Source organism: Oryctolagus cuniculus, chromosome 17, assembly GCF_964237555.1.
Source record: "Oryctolagus cuniculus chromosome 17, mOryCun1.1, whole genome shotgun sequence".
NCBI lineage: Eukaryota > Metazoa > Chordata > Mammalia > Lagomorpha > Leporidae > Oryctolagus > Oryctolagus cuniculus.
The window spans coordinates 65200892-65227013 of NC_091448.1; the positions used below are offsets into that span (position 1 = coordinate 65200892).

The 26122-nt window shown below is 53.9% G+C and overlaps 2 protein-coding genes and 1 non-coding gene across 8 annotated transcripts in view; 2 read left to right on the forward strand and 1 right to left on the reverse strand.

The window, feature by feature from the left end:
* LOC138846302 (UPF0449 protein C19orf25 homolog) overlaps window positions 1-26122 on the forward strand; it is a 251330-nt gene that overhangs the window by 179148 nt on the left and 46060 nt on the right. The gene's annotated exons all lie outside the window — the stretch shown is intronic.
* Window positions 1-26122, reverse strand: part of LOC138845933 (thyroglobulin-like) — a 71567-nt gene that overhangs the window by 35386 nt on the left and 10059 nt on the right. Inside the window, exons 4-9 of the mRNA XM_070059983.1 lie at window positions 25533-25648; window positions 22488-22596; window positions 17036-17227; window positions 12621-12782; window positions 1768-1773; window positions 1371-1436 (exon numbers count right to left, since the gene is read on the reverse strand). Coding sequence (XP_069916084.1) covers window positions 1371-1436; window positions 1768-1773; window positions 12621-12782; window positions 17036-17227; window positions 22488-22596; window positions 25533-25648 — 651 coding nt within the window. The remainder of the gene's footprint in view (window positions 1-1370; window positions 1437-1767; window positions 1774-12620; window positions 12783-17035; window positions 17228-22487; window positions 22597-25532; window positions 25649-26122) is intronic.
* Window positions 8163-8295, forward strand: LOC127490871 (small nucleolar RNA SNORA48). Its single transcript, XR_007919261.1, has one exon. It is a non-coding gene; the product is annotated as a small nucleolar RNA SNORA48 (small nucleolar RNA).

A 26122-nucleotide genomic window follows, 5' to 3' on the forward strand; every position in this document is an offset into this window, starting at 1 on the left:
CCAGACCACTCAGGTGCTCAGTAGACAACCTGGAATTTGAAAAAAATAATAACAAAATGTCCAAGACAGGAAGAGCTCTGCCACAAAGGCGGGAACAGAGTCTCAGGAAGACGGGAACAGAGTCTTGGGCTGGGCTTCTGGGCTTTCCATCCCGGGCGGCGGACATCCTGACATCCTGAGAAGTAGTTCCTTCTTGGTCTGTCAGATCACACCTCATGTCTCAGAGACTTCTGATAACTGGGAAGGCCCAGACTGCAGGCTCACCCCAGGGGCCAGGGGCCCACCCAGGACTCCCTGGCCAGGCATCCCACAGGATTCCCCTTAGCCTCTGCACGCCTCCTTGTTCTTGCCTGGCCCCTCCCTTGCAGACCTGCCTGACAGTGAGCGGAGCATCTGACTGACTACTTTACATCGAGAGTGATGGCGCACACTTCCCTTTTCTTCTGCCTCTCCCACCCCTCTCTGCCTCCTTCTACTTCCTCCTTGCCCTCCTCTTCGCCACCACCACCACCAGACGGTAACGAGCATTTATTGTGCACTCGGCACTGGGCGAAGCACTTTCCCTGCAGCACTGACCCAGTGCTCACAAGCACTATTTTCATTGCCACCCTGACCCTGGGCACCTGGGCTGGGAGGGGCTAACGGACGCAGTCAAAGCCACATGGGTGGTAAAGAGGCGACCGGAATCCACAGCCAGTCGCTGGGCGTGCACCCCGAGTCTGTGCTCCTCTGCACTCCTGCACCTGACGTGAAGAGGGCGTATCGGGACTGGGGGGGGGGGGCGGGGAGGGGGTCAGGGACTTTTCCCTCGCTCTCACCTGGCCTTGTGATCGTGAAGTGTGACAGGTCACTGACTTGCTGCTCTCAGGTCATAACCCCTGAGAGTCTAGGGCTGTACCTCTCTCATTCTGTGCACCCCTCCCCTGCCTTTCATAGTCCCTGGGTCTGAGTAGACACTCAACGTTCAGGAGCTCCAAGGGGGCCAAACAAACAGAAAGGAATTACCAAGTGTACATTCCACCTTGCCCCCACCTGCCCCAGGCACCCATGGGTGCATTCTCTCCCCAGAGGAGTCCAGGGCACCACCTGCCTGGGTCCTATTCCTACAGAGCCCCAAGCAAAGAGGTGCAGGGGCTCAGTGCCCTGGGTGCCTCCTGTGGTTTTCAGTGGCCTCCAAGCTCCCGTCTTGGAAACAAGGGAAGCTTGTGGCCAGCGAACTTGATCTCCCAGGAGCCTAGTGCTTCCTCCCTCCATCCTTGGGTTTCCAGTGTCCCTTTGCCTTTCAGATCTGCTCAGCCTGTACTTTCTCTGTGAATGAGAGGTGGGGCTAGACACTCACAGTAAGCCCCGCCCCTTCCCCATGAGCTCACCTTTCCAGAGATAAATCTGCTGGAAACGGGGAGCGGCGTCTTGAGTTCCCTCCAGGGCTGCCAGACCTGCAAAGGAGGATGTTTATTTTCATGAACATACATGTGCTTGTTCTCACTGGTCATACACTCTTGCCAAGTGTTTTTTTTTTTTTTTCCCCCAACTGGCCCTTCCTGGGCTTGAGAACTCAGTTTCCTGTACAAAGCGTGGGCCAGAATCTTGAAGATCTATTACTGTCCCTGGTACGACCCCAGAGCTGGTCAGATCTCAAATGTCATGCATGAGGCACCAAAGCCTGGGACAAGAGCATCACTCAAGGAACTGGGGGCTGCCTTAAACCAAGCAGGGCTCTGGCGAGACTTAAGAAAATTTTTCCCACATCACCTATGTCCTCTAGACTCTTGCCTCCTTGGCCAACGGGGCTGGTGACTGCGAAGGTGGGAGTAAGTGCACAGGCTGTCTTCCAGTAACTAATGCTGAAGTCTCCTTCTGGTGAACTCTACATCCATGGATATGCCCCTGGATGAGGCTGTACTTGCCACATCAATGTTGCCTCCTCTGATCCCATCCAGCCCTCAGTTCCTGCCAACTCCCTCTGCAATTCTGGAGGCTAAGAAAAGAACTCAGAAACTGTAGTGTCCAGGGACAAACAGCTCCATGTACTGCAGGAGACAGCTGGCTGACAAATTGAGAACACAAGCAAAGGTCAACTTTTGCTTTCAATTAAGAGTCAGTTATGCATAAAGAGCCACTATCATAGATCTAGGGCTACCATCTGCACCTTTATTACAATACTTCCTGTAAACCTCACTGTCATGCTATAAGGCAAAGTCTCCCAGTTCCAGCTCAATAGAACTTAATGCCCGAGCTCAATCCCATCTGCTTGGCTCCGTAAACCATACTTTTAACCATCATGTTTTATATTTTACAATTCTATCCATCCAAACTGGTTAAAAATGTACAAGTTCTTATATTTAAGAAGATATACAGTAAAAACCAAACAACAACAACAAAACAAGATACACAGTTAACTCTAAGGAAAACCTGGCTCTCAAAGTGATGAGTTCCCTATATACGAGCAAGACCCTGCCGCACGCCACAGGGCTAGCCAAAACTACCAAAACTACCTAACCGGGATGATGCCAGAACTTCTCATCCTGCCCTAGACTGGAACATGTATTTCTTGTAAGGACTCTTACACACTTCTCTCATAGTCTTCTTCAGAGGACGGAAGTCACTTATAAAATTGAGGAAGTGAAAAACCTATGACATCTGGGTGACCCACACTTGGATTGCTGCAATTCTGACACTTCCACATTACAGGGGAGGCAGCTCAACACGGTCCTAGGATGCCAACACAGAGCGTGCGGCCGCCTGCTCAGTTTCTGTTCTACTTTCACCGTCTCCTTGCAATTTCATCATTTACACATTACGAAGGGCAGGCCGTGGCGCTTTCTACCTGGTCACAGGGCAACCAGGGAATTCAGTTTTTAAAATCTTTTAATGCCCACATCACATCAAGTGTATTGAGTCTTTCCTGATAGATATATGATATATGTTGATATATATATGTATATATATGTAATACTGATGTATATTTTGTACAGATGTACAAAATACATTAGGCCATGCACTGGAACTTTTGTTCAACATATCAAAGTCGGAGAAACAACAGCTGACCTCTAGGCAGCTCTACTGCTCTCAAATTTAGGGCTCAAACCAGTGATCACTTTAAGAAACAGTCTGGCCTGGGAGCCTGCTAGGCATTTCAGTTCTGAGTCCTCAGTAGAAGTCAGCTCACATCCCCACACCTGCTGCTGCCCAAGAGCAGGGAGAGATCCCTCACGGAAGCCCAGAGGAACCTGCAGCTCTCAGCGGTCTCTGTTTCTGACTTGGCAAGCTGGTGGGCCTTTCATGTGCCGGAACCACAGTGTTGTCACCCGCCATGTGTCCCCTGCTGTACATAAAGTAGAGAACAGTAGGTTCTCGCCGTCACCCAGAGAAAGGTGGGGCTCCACACATAGGCACCCAGGTGTAAGACAATTTCTGGCCCAGAGTGCACTGAGCTGAGACAGGAATGGAGCCTCCCCTTTGCATGGCGAGGCCATGGAGGCCGGTGTCCTGCAGCCTCAGAACCACGGGGAGCCTTCGCTCCATCCTTCCGTTCTGCCCATTTCAGCACAATTCAGCCAGTGGAACTCAGCTGAGTCCACCACACACCTGGTGAGCCCCTGGGGAGGGTCCCTTCCAGCATCTAAAAGATCAGTGTGTCCCAGGCAGCATCGCTGTGATCAGCAAGAGGAAATGATGACCTCCTGGCAGCTGTGATTGTTAAAAATGATTGTGAGGTCCCCAGAGGAAACTAAATGGATGAAAGCAGGACAGACTGACAAGGAAGAGAGGTGTCGCACGCCCCGCGTCTACCAGGCAGAACAAAGGTCAACCACAGCAGACAAGGGCAGATCCAGGGGTGGCACCCGAGGGAGCCACTGGGACGCACTTCACGAACCCTCTTTATCCACCAGTCACTGCTGTCCACGAGAGCTGCCTCCAGAGACCCCAAGTCGTTTTCCTTTTCTTTGCCCATCCCTAGGAACAGGCTCTGCTTTGTTGACGGTGCTCTACCATCTGGAAACTCAAAGCCACCTCCTTGCTAACCACTCATTCCTTGGATGTTAATAAGCCTCTGTCCGCTCCTTCTGACTGTCCTGTCTGCCACAGGGGTCGGTTCCCACTGAAAGCTCAGGGGGTGGAAGAAACAATTATTCTTCCCCCAGTCTGAGAGCCTCGTGCTCACTTCTGTCCCCAAGAAACTTGTCTCCCCAGCCTCATGCTTGGGTTCAAGCTTCCACGTCACTGCTACAGTTTCTGCCTAGAGCCCCTGACGTTTCCACTTGATTGCCTCCATACTCAGTTTTTCCAAGCCAGGTTCCGTACTGGCTCCTGGAGGCCTCCCCGAGCTCTCTGGCGGCATTGCCAACCCTCCTGGGGATTTTTCACAACACCCAGAGGGCACCTCTGTCTTTCATCTCATGTCTCATGGCTCCTTGATTGTGCGAGGAGACTCCTGAGACCAGGAACTGGGCCTTACTCCTCTGTCTGTCTTCCACCCCAGCACGATCCTTGGTATGGACCTGGAGTTCAGTATGGAAACAAACACAAGGAAGAATAAATATGGGAACCCAGAGCCATGAGTATGCAACCCAGAGCCCACGAAGTAAACCTGGGGCCTATCTTCCCACCCTAAGAAGCCGAGTCACCAAATGAGACCTCCTGAAGCCGACATCTGACCTTCCACTCCTTTCCCCAAAGCGACCCTCGCACAATCTTGAGAAGCGACACAGAACGGGGCAGACGCTGTCCCTCCTTTTCCCTGATGAACAAGAACAGTGGTGACAGCCCAGGCATCTCTCCCACTCCCACCAGTGGAACAGGCCGTCAGACACTGACTCACAGCCCCTCTCCCTGTGGCCGAGGCTGCAGGAACACGTACACACCTGGAGTACTGGCAGTTTGGCATGCAGCCTGATTCTTCAGCACTGGTGGGTGGCCTGTGCTCTTACTTTACTTCGAAGCCCCCGGCAGAGGCCGCGCACTGCAGCTGTGCTTGGGCAGGATCCTAAACTGGCACGCACACTGTAGGAGGGCTTAGGAGCATCGAGAAGCTGCTCCCCAGGATCGCTACACCCCAAGAGGAACCCGGACACGGATCCTCTTCATTCCCGGCAAACTGCATGAGATTTCCTCTCAGCATCATGCATGCTAGAAATACGTAGCAAGCAACCAGGTTCGTGGTATTCAAGACAACGGGTTGGCTAACAGTGTCTTGGCACCACTGGGGCACCTGCAAGGAGGGGGCATGACAGCCTCCAGGGCCCAACGTCCTTGGCTTTGTTCCAGAGCCAGTCTGTGGCCAGTTTCTGATATAAAGGGTTCCTGCTTGTCAGATGTTGAGGAGAAGGTGAGCTTGGACTGCCGGTTTATCTTAAATAAGCCTTTCCAAAAAGGTGCCCTGGAGACACCTACAAAGGCAGGAGCTGGGATGTCCCTGGGCTCACTGAACAGGTGACAGGTGGAGTGATGATTTCTGAGCCTGCTTGCTGGCCGCTGCACAGATGGGCAGCAGAAGTTAGAGACGGCCTTTCATCATGGTCCACTGGAGGGCTGTGGGGGAAGGGCTCTTCCGTGATCCAAGATCACCACTGCCAAGAACAATCCGGGACCTCTGCTTCAGCTTAGGTGGGTTCACAACAGCTACGGCAACTCTGGGAGATCTCTTCAGGCCCCTGACCCCCGAGCCTGGAGGCAGGATTGAGGCTGAGACAGTCTCCTAAGGTTCTGTCCATCAGAGGTGGCTCATCTGGTCAATAGCACTTGTCCCCACTAGGGTCATCTGTTCATTTCCCTGTCTCCTCTCCTGGATGGCGAGCTTCCTCATGAGGGGCCGAGCCCTGGGGTGCCCCCCGCTATACCTCCAGCATGAAGCTGGAGCTGAAGGAATGGTCGGGGTGTAAGTGAAGACCGAGCCGTGCTCCTTGTATGCTGAGCAGTCTTGAGGAAGTCGCCCTGAGTCTGTGTTATCGCTCTGCCTCCAGACCGTATGCACTGACAGATAACTCAGGCACCCAGGGAGCTCTGCTGCCTGCCACCCTTCCCGGGGAACTGCACAAGCCAGAGGCTGCCTGGCCACAGCAGCAGGCTGGATGCACAGGGCCATCCTTCCAGCGACCCCCCCCTCCACGCTCTGGAGAGCCAGTGCACACTGGGAATCCTGACGTGTGGGAACTCCCCAGGGGGGCAGTTCTGATGGTTCTGTGATTTGCACGGATTCGTGGGATCAAGCACGACTGCCTCAGAGCTTGCTGATCATCCACTGTCTGCTTTCTGTGTCCCCTCCCCCACGTTTCTACTTGCATTCCTCGCCCTTCTGATAGCCTCCCGAGTCTGTCTCGAGGTTGATTAAGACAGAATGCAAGGTACCAAGCATGCGAGAGCGCACAGCCCTGAGAGCGGTCGCGGGTCACCAATGGGTTATTTTTAAGGGCCCACCCTGTCTGTAGGTGCTCAGGAGACATCTAACCTAGACGCACCTGGTTACACTGAGAATCCTGGATGCACTGTACATCTCTCCACCTCGCTCCTGGTACCCCAGCAGTCCTCAGTAGGGTAGAGCAGGCCAAGGCTTGCAACTGCCTTTTTGGATCCAGAATGTTCTCTGAAATCAGTATTTCTGCTGAGGCATTCTGTTTTTCCTATCAAGTTTTAAGTCTTTATGGGCCTCAAGAGGCATATAATCTGCCAGGTTTCCATTTATTTGTACCTCAAGATATCGTCAGCACCAGCCACATGCAGTTCCATGGCCAGCTAAGCCCTTTGTCTCACAAACAGGAAGCTGGATCCTGCCAGCACCAAATAGTTGAAAAGGCCCAGAGGTGTTCCCTGGAAACTCAGGAGTTGCACAGCCTGGATGGACTCCTTCCCTGGGAACACACATCACCCTGGCACAGAAGGAAGCAGAGACCCAGACTCCCAGGCTTTACTTCCTGATGCTGACAGGAAAGACAAACCCTAGACAAAAATTCCTATCTCTTCCGATCATATACACAGGGCTCTGTGCGTGTTGTGGGATGGTTTGTTTGTAGTTTGCTGCAGGCTGGTATTATAAGTCAACCCTTAGGTCGGCGCCACGGCTCACTAGGCTAATCCTCCGCCTGGCGCCGGCACACCGGGTTCTAGTCCTGGCCGGGGCGCCGGATTCTGTCCCGGTTGCCCCTCTTCCAGGCCAGCTCTCTGCTGTGGCCCGGGAGTGCAGTGGAGGATGGCCCAAGTCCTTGGCCATGCACCCCATGGGAGACCAGGAGAAGCACCTGGCTCCTGCCATCAGATCAGCGCGGTGCGCTGGCCGTAGCTCGCCGGCCGCGGCGGCCATTGGAGGGTGAACCAACAGCAAAAGGAAGACCTTTTTCTCTGTCTCTCTCTCTCATTGTCCACTCTGCCTGTCAAAAACATTTAAAAAAATAAAAAAATAAGTAAACCCTTGGGTCTGGCGCTGTGGTGTACTGGGTAAAGCCGCTGCCTGCAGTGCCGGGATCCCATATGGGCACTGGTTCTAGTCCCAGCTGCTCCACTTCCGATCCAGCTCTCTGCTATGGCCTGGGAAAGCAGTGGAAGATGGCCAAGTCCTTGGGCCCTTGCACCCCTATGGGAGACCTGGAGGATGCTCCTGGCTCCTGGCTTTGGATTGGCTCAGCTCTGCTACTGCAGACAACTGGGGAGTGAAAGGCCTCTCTCTCTCTCTGCCTCTCCTCTCTCTGTAACTATACCTTTCAAATAAATAAGTAAATCTTAAAAAAAATAGTCAACCCTAAACTTCTGTGGGACAGGTAACCTGGATGGGGCTTGTGGTTTTTAACAAATGGGAAAAGCTGTTCAAAAGGCACACTCTGTTCCTACAGTCCTCATAGGTACACTAATGCGGGCAAACAGGAGGCCTGCTGAATTCAATAATGCCCACATCTGTCACCCCTACAAGCTGGGGGCTCCCTGTGGGTAGAAGTCTTCTACACACCTTGCTCCCCAGTACTGGGTCTGGTGCCTCAGGCCTGCCTAGCCGGTTCTCAGGCTAAGAGTGACGCAAAACTGAGCGCAAGAGCCATGGCCACTCTGCCTCCAGTTCACCTCTGCTGTGGCTGTGCGCACATGTACACACACACACACCTCTGCGGCTCACGCCTGACCCTATAGCTCCTCTGAACCTGTTATCCACTTCTCACCTTTAAAATCCTTGAAGCCCAAATCCGTATTCTGGATAGAACAGCAAGAGGTTAGTGACACCCGTCTCATCAGGCAAAGACAAAGCTACCCCTTGTTTACCCAAGTTTGGCTTTTGGTCTGTGCCCATGGCTTGTTCATGTCCTGGGCACACGGAGAAAACAAAATCAAGGACAGAAAATTCTTGAAGTCTAATATACTGTTAGCTCCCATAAGGATGTGATGAGTGTAGCAAGCCCCAAAGGGATACCTGAGGGGTGAAACTCTGTGGTTAGAAACTGCTTCATTTGCTGGTCTAAAGACGTTAACGCAGAAGCACTTTCCATCCCCAGTAACGTGAAAGGGGGCCGTGGCAGCAGGGGTGGCACTGAGAGGTGCAGAGGGGAGCTTCCGTGGCCAGCTCCTGTCTCTGGGGCTGAAGGTCTGAGCGCCGGCCATGGCACTTCAGGCAGAGATCACTTCTTTAAGTAGGCCTTGTCACAGCTCTGTGCTTCACTCTCACGGGCAGAACTGCGACCGAGCCAACTGCCTTCCCCGTGACCGAAAGGACAGCTGAGCCGCCGGCTGTGAACACACGCGGGAGACTGACACGCTTACTCTTGGAATCCAGAGAATTCTGTCGGGTTATTTCTCCAAATGACAAACAATACGCCAATGCTTTCTAAGTATTGCCCGTCCCTGAATTACGACTTTTCAACTTGAACTGGTGTGAAAATGATATGTAAACAGCAGAAACCATTCGTTGAGTTTTGAACTTTGATCTTTTCCTGGGTTAGCCACATTGGGCACAATCCTCTTCATCCTCTCTGCACGTGTCTAGGCAGACCTGTTGCCCTGCAATGCTCTGTGTTGCCCAGCTAGAATGTAGTAAATGCATTTTTGACTTGCAACAATATTTCCAACTTGCAGTGGGTTTATCAGGAGGTAGCCCCATTGCAATTTGAGGAGCGTCTGTCAAAGCTAGCTCTCCTTGAACCAGGTCACCTGCTGAGCCACACCCTGAGAGGGCCTGCAAGCTGGTTCCAGAACACAGGGCGTCCATATCAGAAGTCCTACTAAGTGGCTCTGATGGATGTGCGGGTGGGAGACCAGAGACCAGGAACTCAGAAAACATGTCTTGTGCTACAGCCTGCAGACAGTCTGCTGTCATACTGGCAGAGTTCGCCCGTGCCCCACTCGCAGATCAGTAAGAAAGGGCCTTGTGTTACTGACAGAGATCCTGGGGCTCAGCATCACAGACCTGAAGTCCAGTCCCAGAGCTCCGGAACTTCACAGGACTCAGTTCCAGGAATTTCAAATCTAAACTCACTTCTCCCTAATCTACTGGGTCCCTGCCTTGCTGCAGGCACCAGTCGTCCTCTTTCACATACATTCCTCCGTTAATCTTCATTTGCCTAAGAGTAAGATACCACAATCGCCCTCACTGGGCAAACAGGAATATGAAGGCCTACCGAAGCCATGCAATGAGCTAACATTCACACTGGGACCGGAATCCTGGGTCTGACTCCAGAGACCACACTCCAACCGCCCTCTATCTACAATCGCTAACTGGGAAGAAAGAGGCTGGCCCTCAGCCAGCTTTGGGAGCAACACAATTTGTCTTTTTTTGTTTCTGGCCCCACCCCATGTCCTTTCAATCTATGCTATGCCCTCTCCTTCCGTTGTTCATATCCCTGAAACCCTCACTCCTGTCTCCCGCTACCAATATCTGCTGTTAGGAAAGGCTATCTATCAGCCACTCACATCTCAGCAAGAACCATGTGCCCCTGCCCAAAGAGTTAATGGTATTCAATCAATCAATGGTCTCTCGTGGTGGACAAGAAGCATCTGCACCTATTGTGGCCAGCGGGAGGCGGCCTCCTCTTTAGTCCACGCGAGTGTAGCCTCCAATTGAGAACACTGAGAGCCCCGCTCAGGCAGACTGAAGTCTGTCACAGGACAGTCTTCTTCCACGTTGGCCTCACCCCAGAAGACACACCAAGCGCACTGAGGAAATCCCAATCGTTCCAGCCCCGTGCAGTGACCCCCTGTCCCCAGGGAGACAGTCAGGGCACATGCCTCGTTTCTTGGGCACACACCACGCACAGGCTCTGGGTTAAGCAGCTCTCTCTGATTTATCACTCACAAATACCTCAGAAGTCTTCCTTGAAATGCATTTTTCGCCCTGGGCTACCTCTCCAAGTGAGGGAGACCACATGTTTACTAACTGTCATATAAATACCTCTTTTGATTTTACTTACCCCAGAAGAAACTATCACAGCCTCGTGGAATTCCACCAAATTCTGCAGCATTTTTCTAAGGCCTTGGTAACTCGCTCCAGAGACTGTGAATTTTCTACGCCAGGTTTAATGCTCTGGGTTGTAAATCCAGACATGAACGAGACAGAATCCAGTTCTCAAAGCAGGACAATGAGCAAAGATAAAGCTAACAGATGAGGATCATGATGGTGGCACCTGGTGTTAAAGCTACATGTCAGGCACCCCACTAAACTCCTCAAGTATTAGCTCCAAGAGCCACCGTGGACAAACACTCTTATGAACTTCTGCTTTGGAGCCATAATGCCTGGTATCAGATCTCAACCCTCCTACTTCCAGGCTCTACAGCCTTGGGGACTTCCATGGGCCTCAGTTTCTCAAGCTGTAAGATGGGGAGAATGACAATAACAGCACTCCCCTGGAAGCACTGTGCTGAGTGTAGGCCAAGGCTTCTGAGCAGTGCCCAGTCTAGCAAATGCTGCATCAGACATTCCCATGATGCCTCTGTCTCCCCGTCATCTGCAGAGCCTTGTGAGATGAACACTGTCATCACTCCCATTATACAGACAAGCATGTAAGCCCAATGAGACTCACTGACTCGCACAAAATCACACAACTAGTGTCCAAAGCCCACCATCAGGGAAAGGCAAACACCATGCACTGCCTGCCAGCAGAACTAGAGGGGCCCCTGCCCTGTGCCAGGGCACGAAGCAATAAGCTCTGCAGGCAATCAGGGAGGGATTCTGGAGGAGGTGATGTTGACCTCTCCACCACCAGAACCCTGAGAATGGCACTACTTGGAGAAGTGGGTCTCAGAGCTTCCTGGGAGGGAGTAGAGCATCTCTGGACCCCAAGAGGACCACGTAACGACCCCCGAGAGGACCACGTAATGACCCCGAGAGCTCCACTCAAGACTCCTCCGACCCTCTCACTGGCAGGTGTGCAGCCAGAAGAGGGTGCAGTGGAAGCACAGTGCTCCCTTTGAGTCCTCGCGCTGGCGGATAAATAGAGGAGCAGAGCAGACAAAAGAGAGGAGGGTTCTTCCCAATCACACACTGGAACTGGAAGAGGGGAGGGAACAGCTGTCTCCTGCACTCACTGCAGTTTGGACTCTTGATGCTGGAAGGAAACTTCCAGGCCATCTGTCACCCAACCTTACAGGCACTGGCATCATCCAGACCACTTGTTGGAACACAGGTGAGGTGCCTGGGCCCCTGGCCATGCAGGGCGGGGCCTGGGAATCTGCATTTCTAGCCAGCTCCTGGTGATGGTCCTGACCCCATGAGGAGCACTGGTCTGATGAGGTCTGTGGGAGTGGCAGGACAGGGCCGTGGAAGACAGACAGAGGTCTCCAGCAATGACAGCCCATCTCTGCAAACTGACGGTATGAGATGGATGATGGGGGGAAGACTTCTAGCACTAATGTGTATAAGCTTACACAAAGGAAAAGTCAGAGAAAGAGTGGGGAGGAGGAAGCGCGGTGGTTACCTCTGTTAACTGAGCCGCACAGTGAGGACCACAGCCCCTGCCCTTCTGTATTGAGCATGGGCAGTGCAGTGGGTACCACCCAGCATTTCTTACTTCCCACAGAGGGGAACCTGCCCTGGGGGCAATGGTGAGGGGGACAGATTGCATCTGGGCTCCAATTTCTCACCCTTTCTCATAATCACACATTTTACACACTGACTTTGCAATCCCACTAAGGAGCCGAGGGTATTTCCTGTCTTGGACCTCTGATTTTGCCATGTGATTCGCTTTACCTGGTAGAATGAGGCAGGTGTGATGGCCTGGCAGGCCCATGCTGAACTGAGAGAGACCCCCCCCCCCCTTGCTTTTCCTTGCTCTGTCCTGCCTCTGCCATCTACAGGAGATGAACATGCTCAGCCACACAGGAGACCAGAAGCAGGGCCAGGCCTCCTAGCCATGTCCAGACCTGGACCCAGTCAGCCAACAGCCAAGCCCCTAGACTGGTGAGGGCACCAGCTGAGACCAGCAGCCCCGCCAGCTGCCACGCCCCCTCCAGTCAACCCGCGGTCTTGGGAGCTAAATGATCTTCCAGTGCAACGCTGCTCACCTGCTTGTGGGGGATCGGGGGTGGTTTGATTTCCCTTCTAGAAGTATAAATTCCTGGGTGCACAGGGAGGGCTCACAGAAAAGAAGAAGGTCTTGCTGGTAGGAAGAATCACTTGGAGAGAGCGTGGGCCCAAGACAGAGACTTGCCTGTACTGAACTCCTGGCCTCCTAAGCGCAGCATCACCTGGCGGCGCGCCTGGTCGTCCATCACACCAGGACAGGTGGCATCGGCCTGGGCTTCAGTGATGTCCCTCCAGTCTTCCACACTGCAGAGCAGGACATCGGGGGAGCTCAGCAGCCCACAGATGATGGGACCTGCAGGGCCACGAGACGGGGAGAAATTGACATGCTGGAAACACCACTGGGCCCTGGGAGCTTTGCAGCTGGGGTCAGACAACAAGAACAAAGGAGTAGCTGGCAACACGAGGACGCAAGGGCCTGTTTTTAAGTTGGGCTCATCTCCCCCGTGGTCCTATTGTTGTACTGGCACATACCCGAGGGCAGAGCTGCCACCAAGCCCACAGAGCACTCCCGCCATCACAGCCTCTTCATGGGGTCAGCACGCTGACGACACTTCCAGCACCCTGGGGATGTAACTTCCAGAATCGCAGGCACAAACCGCCATGACTGGCCCATTCTCTGCTCTCCCCCACCCTGACACACACAGGCCAACTCTGAAGGGACTCCCACTGAGACCTCCGAGGCAGGCATCTGCCCTGTGGTTAAGTCACCATGTGGGATGCCCGCATCCCATCCTGGAGTCCCTGGGTTCAATCCTCACCTTTGCTTCTGATTCCAGCTTCCTGCTCATGCACACACTGGGAGAGAGCAGGTGATGGCTTGGAACCCTGCCACCCACCTGGGAGACCCTGCCTTCAGCCTGACCAAGTCCTGGTTGCTATGGGCACTTGAGGAGTGAACCAGCAGAGGGAAGACAGCTCTCCCTGTCTTTCAAGTTAAACAAATATATATTAAAAATAACTAAGACCTGTGCCCCAAGATGTAGTGTGTGGACAAGTGCAAGCAGAGGCCATGTGCCCAAGGCCATGCCACGCTGAGAGAATCTGAGATTCGCAGAGGCACTGGACTGTTCTTGCATTTGTATTGAATGACTCCCGGCTCAGAATTTTAAGAAACTGCCCAAAAGTTATGACTTCCTTTACCATCAGGAAGGCCTACCTCCAAACTACTTGAAGTCAATGATGATCTTAGTTGGCTGAATCCAAGTAACAGAAGTGTTTTAGATGCCTGCAATTTGCCAACCACTATGGTAAACACATTAGGTACACTGAGTCCCTTAGTTCTCATAGACAATGCTTCCTCCACTTTCCTGATGAGAACGTGTCTCATATAAATGAGGAAATTGCCCAAGTTGACTCAGATCTACAAACTAATAATTTATGCATCATTTGGATAAATAACCCTTGAAAGTAGTATAATTGTCCGCATTTCGCCAAAAAAAAAAAAGAGGAAATGCAATATCCTGCAACTCCTGCTTCCTACTGCTTATCCTAATTTATGACCAAATCCAGAAATGCCTTCAAATCTGTCTCTCACCAAACTGTCCCCAGGAGAGATGACTCATGGCTGTCTGGCCTGTGGGTGTGATAGTTTGTCCTCACCCCTCCACTGACTGCATTTAAATGGCAGTCGTTTAAATAAAATAGTAACAGCTGCAACTTGGTATTTTCTAAAAATGATCTTAGAAGTCATCTGAGGTGTCGCCGCCAGCCTGAGGTGCTCAGGCCGATGACATCAGAACACGGGGAGGGTTTGGGGATGCTCGTTCCCAGGCACCCACCGTGGTGCTTCTGACTCAGCGGCCACGTGCAAGGGGTGGAGCTGTGTTGTGCAATCAGTGCTCATGGTGGTTCAAGGCCACTGACCTCATACGACCACATTGTTTTACAGGGCAGCAATCAGAGGCGCAATTCCTGACAAAGAGAGTGGAATGGCCAGTGGGCAGCAAAGCCTCAGCATGGGGCAGACTGAGTGGGCTGTGGACCCAGCAGCAGCACAGGACGCAGTATGCGCCCTGCAGGAGCCCAGAGGAAGTCTGGAAGCTACGGTCTGACCCTGTTGCAAGCCGAAAAACAGCATAATGAAATTATACAAGAGCTGGAGGACATTATGCTAAGTGAAATAAACCAGGCACAGAGAAACGAATACTGCATGTTCTCACATGTGAAACTGCAGAGCCGCTCTCATAAAAGTAAAGAGTAGAACCGCGGTTCCCAGAGGCTGGGTAGGTCGGGTGGGGATCACAGGGACCAGAATGCAATCAGATAGGGGGAGGAGGTGCTCACATTCTCTAGCACAGCAGGGGAACCTGCACTGACAAGTCACTGTGGACTTCAGAATCACCAGAAGACGATGGGGTGGAAGGTTCCAGACATACAGAGAGGATGAATGTTTGAGGAAACAAAATCACCCTGAGGGACCTCTACCATTGTACGCACACAGTGAGTTATCACACTGTGCCCCATACACGCACACAAATACTGTATGTCAATTACAATTTCTGCATGAATTTCTTAAAGTTAAGAAAGAAGCACTCAGACCTCAGTGGAGGTGCCAGGCAGCTTCTCCCACTGGTGCTGGTGCTGTCAGTGAGAGCTCCCAGGCGGAGAGGTGGGGGCCGGCCAGAAATGAGAGGTCACTGCCAGCCTCACTGTAGTCACACCAGCTTCAGACTCCCAAGGCCCTTGGGGCCCCACTCCCAAGTATCCTCAACTCACAGAGTTCAGGTGGAAGGGGAAGAAAATGGAGTTGGGGGAGGAGGGCGATCCACCACGACATTAAGCGACTTTCCAGACTGTGTGAATGATGTAGTAGGATTCTGTTGCTGGCTGTTGGCAGATCTAACCAAAGCTTTCTAAGCAGAACTGCAAATCCACCCACTGGGCCAGACCCGGAACAACACCTCCTGGAGACGCTTTGTGTGCCTTGAAGTTGGTCTGTTTTCTCCACTGGGAGGGAATCACTCAGGTCCACATAATGCACAGACCACAGGTTACACTTGGCAGGAAAAGCAAGCGAGCCACCAGCCAGAAATGTCATGGAGAAAGGATTTGTGGGCTTACTGCTCCGTGGAATGCAACCACTCTTCCACAGACGCTGCTATGGAAAATGAAATCAATCTTTCCAACATGAAAAATCTTACGGTCTGGTGAGTGGCTGAGCGTCTGGGGAAATCATGGCATCCTAAGAAACTACATTTAGTTCAATGAAGACATCCTGGGTGTGAATTCATTGTTTCTAAATACAGGTATTCACAGAGACATGGATGTGTGTGTGTAACGTGTTTTCCCTGTCTAAACACCAGCATAAATGCACACCACAGGATCACAGGGCACTAAGCCTGGAAGGAACTTGAGGAATCAGCTCACTCCCACCCGAGTTCCTGGCCCGCTGTGCTAACACAACATTCTCTTCATAGGCACCACTGAGCGCCACGGCTGACCGCGGACAACTTCCTTTATCTCCCAGTGCTCTCCCACCTTGGTTTCCATGAGGCCCGGCTCTCCTGGGTCTCTTCCTCCTGTCTGGCCACCCCTCCAAGCAATCACCATCACTCCCGCCCCCTTTCCTGTCTCCCTCCAGCCCACACCTGACGCTGGTGACCCACACATCTCCATATCCCACTCAGAAGCCACTCTCAGCTCTGGATGGTGGTATCCAAAGGCGTGACCTGCATGCTGTGGGGGCCTCGAAAGCACTCAAAGCTAGCATAGCCCACAGGGACTCAGCACTTCTGTAAACCTCCGTTTCCCATCACCAAATCTGAAATCTGCTGCCTTCCACTCTTTCTCATACCAGCTGATTATCCAACGAGGGTCACCAGCCACTCAGGAATGATCTCTGACAAGTTTCTCTCCTCAACCCTCCCCGAAAGTCTCCTGAATTTGTCTCCTGAGAAGATCTCGAATCTGCCCCCTTTCCTCCATTTCACCTGGACTCTTGGGGAGCTCCTCACTGACCTCTCTATGCCTATTCTACACCCCGCCTTCCACACACACCAGCCACAGTGCCCGTCTCAAAGCCACTCAGGACACTTCTTTGCTTAGGCCTTCTAAGGATTTCAGAATCTTTGGGGACAAATGACAGTTAGTGCAACCTGCAAAGTTTTTGGTGGCCTGGCCCCTGTCTTTCCCTCCTGCTCCTGGTCAAAGCCAAGGCCCACCTCCTACTTCCTCTCCCTGCTGTGGCCCCAGCTTCCTCACAGCTCCTCTACTTTGTACCAGGGCCCTGGCACCTGCTCCCCTCTTCTCTCCACCAAGTTGGGACCTACGCACTGTCCAACACTAGGACATCACTTAAGAAATAGAGCTCACAACACCTCCCCTGCAGCAATGAGGCAGAAGTCAACAGGCCACATGACATGGCTAGCACTGTGTGTGGCAGGCAGAAGGGGTCACGGTTTGTCCCTCAGTTGGTGTACGTGACTATCCCCTTCTGTTTGGGCCTGGCTGCCCTTCAACTCTCCACACCAGGCTCTGTGCTGCATGTCCCGGCTCCTGTTTTGTTCCCCGTCCCTTGTCAGCCACAGCCCTCACTGTCACCATTACCTCCTTGCACCTGCGCCAGGATGAAGCCGTCACAGCACAAATCACGGTCACAAGCCAGCAGACAGAAGAGGTGAGCGTCGGTCAGGTTGGCTCCTGAGGCTGAAAACGTGACGGGGCTGTACAATCCAGAGAGCAGATTTTTGAACCCCGTTGGTTCAAAGCTTTTCTGACTTGTTGTGGTGAATTCTTGGCCTGCAGAAAGGGAGACAAATTTTAAAACAAAATTGAAACACCGCAGAGCTGAACCAAGTTTGCTCGGTTCACACGATCGTCCACTGAGCCACCCAGGACCAACGTGTAGTCCTGGAGGAGCTGCACGCAGTACCACGAAACCTTTTTTTTAAAGATTCATTTGTTTATTTTATTTGAAAGGCAGAGAGACAGACAGGGAGAGGGAGGGAGAGAGATCTTCCATCTCCTGGCTCCCTCCCCAAATATCCACAACAGCTGGGGCTGGACCAGGAGGAATCCAGGAACTCCATCTGGGTCTCCCATGGGTAGCAGGGGCCCAGGCACTTGGGCCATCATCTATTGCCTCCCAGGTGCATTGACATGGAGCTGGATCAGAAGTAGAGGCAGGAGTCGAGCCCAGACACTCCAATATGGGCATCCTAAGCAGTGTTTTAACCCACTGCACCACAACACCTGTCCCTGAGCCATGTAGCTTCTGGACCTGCCTGCGCATGAAAAGTGCAGAGCCAGTCAAGGCTGGGGCCCCACACCAGGCCAGGACAAACACCCTCTGCACCTTCAAGGGTCTAAAGAGTATACATGGGAAACTGGTATACAGTATTGTTGTCATTACCAGCAAGTTTCCCTTGAGCTCCGACTACACACACAGACACTGTGCCACACGCGTTCCCTGCAGGTTTGGTTTCATTCTCACTGCTCTGTGTTGCTGTCACGTGCATGTCTGCAACAGGCTACTGTGGTAAATGAGGAGGCTTAGGCACTGCAAGGCTGAAGTTGCATTGGCTGCTCTACCTCCAGTCATGGCCTTGGGCCATTCCCTCCCCCACAACCGCCTCCCAAGGAGGATTGCTCATGGTTCTCACCAGCCCTCTGGTTAGAAGTGCTATGGTTTAGTTTCTTCCTGTCCCTAACTCAGGCTTTCCTGCCAGTCCTGTTATTTCTCATATTTTGCAAACATGAGATTTTTTTTAAAAGGGATACATGAGGGTACTTCAAAAAGTTCATGGAAATGAACAAAAAGTTCACGGAAATGGAATTAACGGTTTATTTTGATGCAAAAAAAATTGAAATCCATGCATAGTTGTGTAATAAACACTTTTCCATGAACCTTTTATATGTGAGAACCCTCCTACAGATATATCATGATAGCCAAGGTGTGAGTCTCTTCTTACGCCTGTTCTAAGATGGTCTTAACACATGAACTTGCCTACCCTGCTGGGGGTGGCAGAAGGAATACCCCAGCCTGTGCTCCTCCCGACCTGACCACAGGTCTGTCAGCCCCACAGTGCTCCAAGTTCTTCAGTGCCTCAGCTGCACACAGGGGAGATGGGAACATGGACTCCACATGGATGTTGAGCAGGTAAAGAGATCGGCGTGTACACAGAGGTGAAGCCATGAGTCTGGCACGTAGTGTATGCTCAGAGGTTGTACTCATGGCCAGAACTCAGGCATCTCCTCCCTCCGGGCCCTCACGCAGCCCTGGCTGCCCACAGGGCTCTAAGGAGGTCAGGCAAAGGCCCAGCTAAGTGTTAAGAGCCCACTGCTGCACCTGTACAGGCAGAATTCATCTCCTCCTCCCCCCATCTCTCTCTCATTCTATTTGTGCCTCTGGCGAAGACTCCAGCAGGCTTCATCCAAGCAACCTGCAACTGTGTCCACACCCCCTCCCAGCTTGCTGCCGTGCGACGTCGGAGGCAGCGGTCACTAGCCACAGGTGACTGCTTCAGCAGCACTTCCAGCTCGCCAGTGCTCGTGCTGCAGGGGCCACACTGCAAACACTCGGCACTCTGGACACTGCGGCTCTACAGGCCGTCTCCCTGCAGGGCAGTGCTGCCCTAGCGTCTCGGGCCACGTCCCAGTGTGGTGTCCTCCACAGTGGGCCGGCGGCACAGAGGTCCAGCGTCCCTGAGGTCTGTGCGTGCCGGGCTCCTTCCCAACCTCCGGGTCTCAGCCCCAGTGGACCGTCCTCTGGACTTCCCTAAAGCAGCGCACGTGCATCTTTGTCCTGTTGTCTGTGTCACTGTCACCAAGCACTTAGCACCCACTGCAACATCTTATTGCTGGAGCAACTCCCTGGTCTGTTTTGTTCACAGAGGCATCCACGGTGCCCAGAAGAGACTTATGCTATCACAGGCACTCGGGAACCACGTACGGGGCACTGCACACCGAGCTGCCCGACACCAGGGTCGCTCCGTGGACCTTTCAGAGTGCAGGCAGTTCCACCTGGGCGCAGTGAGCAGCAAGAGGCCTCGGGGCTCCTCCTCCACGTGCAAGGCCCACAGACCTCAACAGGCAAGGACAGGGGATGGCTCTGGACAACAGATCAAGTCTTTGGCCCCATCGTGCAGGCCAGGCAGGGTGAGGGATGTGAAAGGACGTGATTAACTGCCTGCCACTGCATGCCAGGGAGTGTGCTGCAGAGTCTGAAACCATGGCCCATGCCCCTTGGCTGTGATGCACCAGTCCCACTGCAGAGAGATGCGAGCTAGCTTCAGATCAGCCTGGGAGGTCATTCCTGCTCAGGGCTAGGGAGTGGGGGGCAGGGGTCTGAAGCCAGATCCAGCGGCCCTCACCTCCCTACCCTCCTCTGTGCTAGGAGCCAGAATGGCTGCCTCTGAGCATCTCCCACCTGAAACAAAACAAACCCCAATGAGCAAAGCATAGTTCTGTCCTGGATTCAGTTTGGCAAGAAGGAAGTTTCTCAATTTCCTTTGCAATCTTCCCCAAAGTAGAAACTTTTGAGAGAGGTGGAAAAAGAAGAACAAGGAACAAATATTTAAAAAGAAATTATAATTACATTCTTTACAACTATGACAAAGCCAAGTTATGATTTTAAGGAACATTCCTGGTAGAGATTACTTGCTGATTTTGGTTCTTATTTTAGAAAACAATCCCTATGCTTTGTTATTTTAAAAATAGATAGCAAAAAAGCAAAAAAAAAAAAAAAAGGCAGAAATTCTAGTGCCTCTGGCTGGTGATCACAGAAAGCGGAGCTGTGCTGACTCCTGGCAGGCTCTGCTAATTCAAGGTGGAGGTGGGGACAGAGCCCCAGCACCCTTCCCTGCTGAGGAGGCTTTGCATACAGCACTGGTCCCCAGCACCAGGCCAAAGCTGCCGGGAGCCCCCAGCCACCTGCCCTGAGCTACGACCCCCACCCGTTCCTTCCATGCCCTGTCCAGTCACTAGTCACTAGTCACCTCTGGCTGTTTTCTGGTCTGTAGATCCTGGCCTTGGGCGGTCAGGAAACTTCATAGCAAGAAGGAAAACTGATCACACGCAGGTCCCCCCTTTTCCAGTATTTGTCACATGCCCGGTGCCGTTCTAAGAGCTTCCCAGGGTTGCCTTTTCCAAACCTCTGAGTAACCTGGGTCCTCTCGGGACACCTGTTTTTCAGCCATGGAAACTGAGGCCTAGAATGGCAAGGAGGGTGGCCAAGCTCCCAGGCCGCGTGGATGGGAGAGGTGGGCTTGCACCCAGGCAGGCAGACTCAGGATCCCTGCTGTTAAGTCATGCGCTGCGGGGACATGAGACAGAGCAGTGACTGTGGAAGGAGCCAGGTCATGGGGGCACAGCCTCGTTGTGGCCCAAGACTCACAGCGTCGTGCTTACTGGCACGTCCCTTGGTCCAGACAGGGCAGGACACTGCTGGAAAGCACGACCACAGCATTCTGGGGAAGGACTCACTGCTGGTCCCGCACACACTACCAGGGTCCAGAGTATCCCCGCTGTCCTTCCAGGAGGTGCTGCGTGAGAACCCAGACACACCTGGGCCACGGACAGCTCCCCAGCCTGCTCACCCAATGCCTGTGAAACGACAAAGCCCCTTTGCGCCTTCTTCTAAGAGTTTCCTTAGGAGTGGATGAAAGGCAAGGTGGGAACATGCACGGAAAACCTACAGGTGTGCTTCTCACTACTCCACAAAAAAGGGTGGTTCCCGACCATCAGCATTGCATCCTGGGTATTAGAAATGCACTACCTCGGGGCTGGCATTGCGACAAAGCAGGCAAAGCCACTGCCTGCCATGCCAGCATCCCATATGGGCTCCAGTTCAAGTCCTGGCTGCTCCATTTGCGATCCAGCTCCCTGCTAATGGCCTGGGAAATGCAGCACAAGATGGCTCAAGTGTTTGGGCCCCTGCACCCATGTGGGAAACCTGGATGAAGATCCTGGCTCCTGGCTTTAGCCTGGTCTACCTGGGGAGTGAACCAGCAGATAGAAGATCTCTCCCTCCCTCTCCCTAACTCTGACTTTAAATAAACAAATAAATCTTAAAAAAAAAAAAAAAGAGCAAGAGAAGAAATGCAGCATTGTAGCCCCACCCCATGTGCTGCCGAGTGAGGTTCACTCCCCCAGATCATGCGAGTGCACAGTGCCCGGAGTGCGTGGTTCCCACTCTCCCAGGTCATAGCATGCATACTGCAGTAGAATGTGTGCTCCACCCCTGACCCAGGTCAAGGATATGCACACTGCAGCTGGGGGATGGAGACAAAGCCCTTTGAGGTCTGAGTTGGTTCAGGCCATGTCCTGGAAGGATGGAGGCAGAGAAGATCCTGGGTCAGGAGGCCCAGGTGGGGCAGTTGTGGGGAGCCCAGAGCCAGGCGCCTCAAGCAATGGCCTCACTACTGGCAGCAGCAGGGGTTGCCAGGGGCACAGTCTGGCCGCAGCTGGTTTCTGCCTGAACCCTTCAGGCAGCTTTGTGTCTGCTCCCCAACTTTATCCCTCACTTGCAGCTCCAGGCCGCCAAGCTTGCACATGGGACAGGATAGAATGTGGTGACAGGGGCCAGCGCTGTGGCTTAGTAGGTTGTCTGCCTGCGGGGCTGGCATCCCATGTGGGCGCCAGTTCTAGTCTCTACTGCTCCTCTTCCCATCTAACCCTCTGCTTATGGCCTGGGAAAGCAGTGGAAGATGGCCCAAGTGCCTGGGCCTCTGCACCTGCATGACTCCTGGCTTCGGATTGGGGCAGCTCCGGCTGTTGTGGCCACTTGGAGGGTGAACCAGCAGACGGAAGCCCTTTCTCGCTGTCTCTCCCTCTCTCTGTAACTCTACCTCTCAAATAAATAAATAAAATGAAAGGAATGAGCAGATAAGCAAAAATGACATGGTGAGCTCTTTGCCTGTGAGGGCGCAGCTGTGACGAGTCTGCTGCAGGATGGGGTGAAAGAAGCTGGGCTCAGTGCACGGAGAGGGGGACGGGCCAGCCCCGGCCACGATCGAGGGAGGCCACCGAGGCCCTGCGCCAGCCCGCTCGGCCAACCTACCCTTCTTCAAATACACGGTCAGAGAATCCGAATCGCGGTTCCTCGCCTTCACCTGGCACCTAAGACTTGCAAAGCTGGTGGCCTTCGAGTTCCCCGTCGTGTCTTGTTCCTGGAGATGGAAAGAAGCCGCGTTATCATCCTGTGATGTCCGACACTTGAATGCAGTGACTCAAGCCATGACCACAAGGCTCAGGAGAGGCCTGCTCTTCCATTGGCACAGACAGCCACGCAAGCATAGATTCCACGCCCCAGAGTGCTAGCTGCAAAGATGTACGTAGCCAGAGAACAGGCTACAGAGCTGACAGAGTGGCTGATTCTGCTGAGAAAGGAGCACTAGAACTTCCCCAGAAAAGGGGAATCCGGGTAAGGTGCTGATGTATGTGCAAGAGTTTACCAGGTGCAAACAGCAGAAGGGTGTTTTACATGGAGCGAACAGCAGACACAGAGACTTGGAAGCCCGGGGTACTCTGAGCACCAGGTCCAGTAGTTTTTGGACTGTTGGTTACCATGAGTGGAGTGAAGGGAGAGGAGGGGCAGGAGCCATCTCCTGGACCAGACATGCAGGTGAGATCCACTGAGGCCCTGTGGGAGGGATTTAAGCTTGGGGAGAGCAAGATCAGATTGCGAAGAATTCGCTGTTCTAGGGCACCTCTGACCTCTCTGCCTTATCTCCAGCAACTGGGCCATGTAGCAGGTGGGGAAGGAGACATTCGACCCCATCAATTCGTGGTTGTTTCCAGTCCCTGAGTTCCCTATGGGAAGCTTTGGAGGGTGAGGGTTCAGGCAAAGGCTATTTGAAGGTCTCAGCTCTCGCTGCTTTTCAGGAAGTTGGACTCCCTGGGGAGACCAGGGGAGGAGAGGCTGGGAGAGCACAGGGAGGGACGGGACTGTGGCAGACCCCAGGACGCCAGCCGAGGATCCCAGAGCAGCAGGAGCCCCCACTCCTTCTATGGCAGCAAGGTACAGGACAGCTGGACCTGGGGCAGCTAAATCTTCCCACCTGGACCAACAGTCCCTGCCACACCCTAAGCTCGGCCCAGAAGAGGCGGAGCTGGGACCGTGGGCCTCAGCATTGAGAGTTGTCGGGCAATCAGGGAGGACCGTCCTGCGGCAGGCCATGCCATGGACTGCGCAGAGAGCCCAGGGCCCAGTGCTGTCATCGGGGAGGACCGTCCTGCGGCAGGCCATGCCATGGACTGTGCAGAGAGCCCAGGGCCCAGTGCTGTCATCGGGGAGGACTATCCTGCGGCAGGCCATGCCGTGGACTCTGCAGAGAGCCCAGGGCCCCAGTGCTATCATCAGGGAGGACCATCCTGTGGCAGGCCATGCCGTGGACTGTGTGGAGAGCCCAGGGCCCCAGTGCTATCATCAGGGAGGACCGTCCTGCGGCAGGCCATGTCGTGGACTGTGCGGAGAGCCCAGGGCCCCAGTGCTGTCATCAGGGAGGACCGTCCTGCGGCAGGCCATGCCGTGGACTGTGCGGAGAGCCCAGGGCCCAGTGCTGTCATCAGGGAGGACCGTCCTGCGGCAGGCCATGCCGTGGACTTTGTGGAGAGCCCAGGGCCCAGTGCTGTCATCAGGGAGGACCGTCCTGCGGCAGGCCATGTCGTGGACTGTGCGGAGAGCCCAGGGCCCAGTGCTGTCATCGGGGAGGACCATCCTGCAGCAGGCCATGCCGTGGACTGTGCGGAGAGCCCAGGGCCCAGTGCTGTCACCAGGGAGGACCGTCCTGCGGCAGGCCATGCCGTGGACTGTGCGGAGAGCCCAGGGCCCAGTGCTGTCACCAGGGAGGACCATCCTGCGGCAGGCCATGCCGTGGACTGCAGAGAGCCCAGGGCCCAGTGCTGTCATCAGGGAGGACCATACTGTGGCAGACCATGCTGTGGACTGTACAAAGAGCCCAGGGCCCCAGAAAGGAGCCTTCATGGTTGGCACAGAATGTCCTAGAGACCTGATTTGGGCACCGGGGCAGCTAACGATACGGAGGGCAATTACGACCATTACAGGAATGGTCGGCCACTGAGCATTTACTACGCAGTGCAGGCCGCTCTGGGAGCCTTCCCCATGGTGGCCTTACCCAGTCCTCAGCAGGACCCTCGGATGTGGGGTCCCATGTGACCCCCCCACCATCTGAGGGCTGAACAGCAACAAGCAGACAGTGAAGCTGAGATCTGAATCCAGTCCCTCCCTCCCACTTCTGTTTTGTAGCTACAGACCCTGGCTTAAGAACCCTAAATTCCAGGGGGGCCCCCTGCATTCCCTTTCTAAGACGTCGCTTACGACTCTGCTCTCGGATGCAAATGCACGGGCAAAGGGGCGTGTGATGCACCAGCGACAGAACTGCACGTCCTCAGCGCAGGGAGCAGGGAGGAAGTCACACAAACCCGCAGGATGCTTAACGCTGCAGACACGGACACAGAGGGGAATGTCACGCAGTAATCCAGGCAGAAAAGGCGGCGGATTATAAGCCGTTAGCACACACACACAGACACGCTTATGAGCGCGCTCCTTCCCGAAGGCAGCAGAAGCTGGAGGGCAAAGCGGAGACTTGCGCCCGCTCAGGATGAGGAGTTGGGAGATTTGCAGTTTTCAGTGGATGCCACGGAAAACCGCCCACGTTCCATGGCGCTGACTCACAGACCCAGCCACTTCACGTGGCACTAATGAGTACTGGATAGTTTTTCTTTTAAAACTAATCACACGTTACTTCTACAATGGAAAGAAGTGCTGAGGGGCACATGGAGTTTAGAGCCCTGGCCAATGATCCCATGGCACCTCAGCCCCCGCCGCCTGCCGTAGCAGTGAGATCAGGGAAGACTGCCCAGCATCGAGGCGCCCTCCTGACGGGTGCCATGGAAGATCAGCGTGAACCCACCCCCCTCCCATCCAATCACAGCCTCGATTTCCCTGCATCCCATCGCTCTCAAGAAATGGAGGGCACGGGGAGCAGCTGCCCGCTCTCTCCTCCGTCACCTGACCGGCCTGGTGTCACCTGAGGGTGCCTCTGACCTAGAAGGGACAAGAGGCAGAGCTGCCCCGCCTCACCTGCCCAGAAGTCACGCAGACATAGTTGTCACGCGTCCAAGCGTAGAAATCACACGAGACCTCCGACCCCTTCGTGGACACCGTGACAAAGCTGCAGGCTTGGTCCTTGGCACAATCTGCAAGCACCGTGGAACAGTTACCCACCCAGCTGTCTCAGGGGACACCGAGTACAGCAGACCCTCGCCCGTGCCATCACACCGAAGTACACACAGACACAAGCAAACACATAGAAGCACACACGGGAGACGTCTGAGCGCATCTTGCGTAGCACCTGCTTTGCTGGGTGCTTTCCCTTGCTGGACCCACTCGAGGATCTCCCAGCTCAGCGAGGAGAAATCGAAGCACAGGTCAGTTACCCACCGGGAGGCAGAGCTGCGGCTGAATTCTAAGGTGGGGTCCCGAGGCTGCCTCTACCTGCGTTAGCCTTTGTTACACGTTCATCGCTTCACTGTTTCCATGGGGCGAGGGGCTGCCCCGTTGAGGGAGTTAGTGATGTAGGAGCCCCCTTCTTGTACTGTGGATTACTCATGCTGCGTGTTCATCAAGGAAGAGGTCAGTTTAGAGACGGGGAGGCCCGGCTCACACGGGGC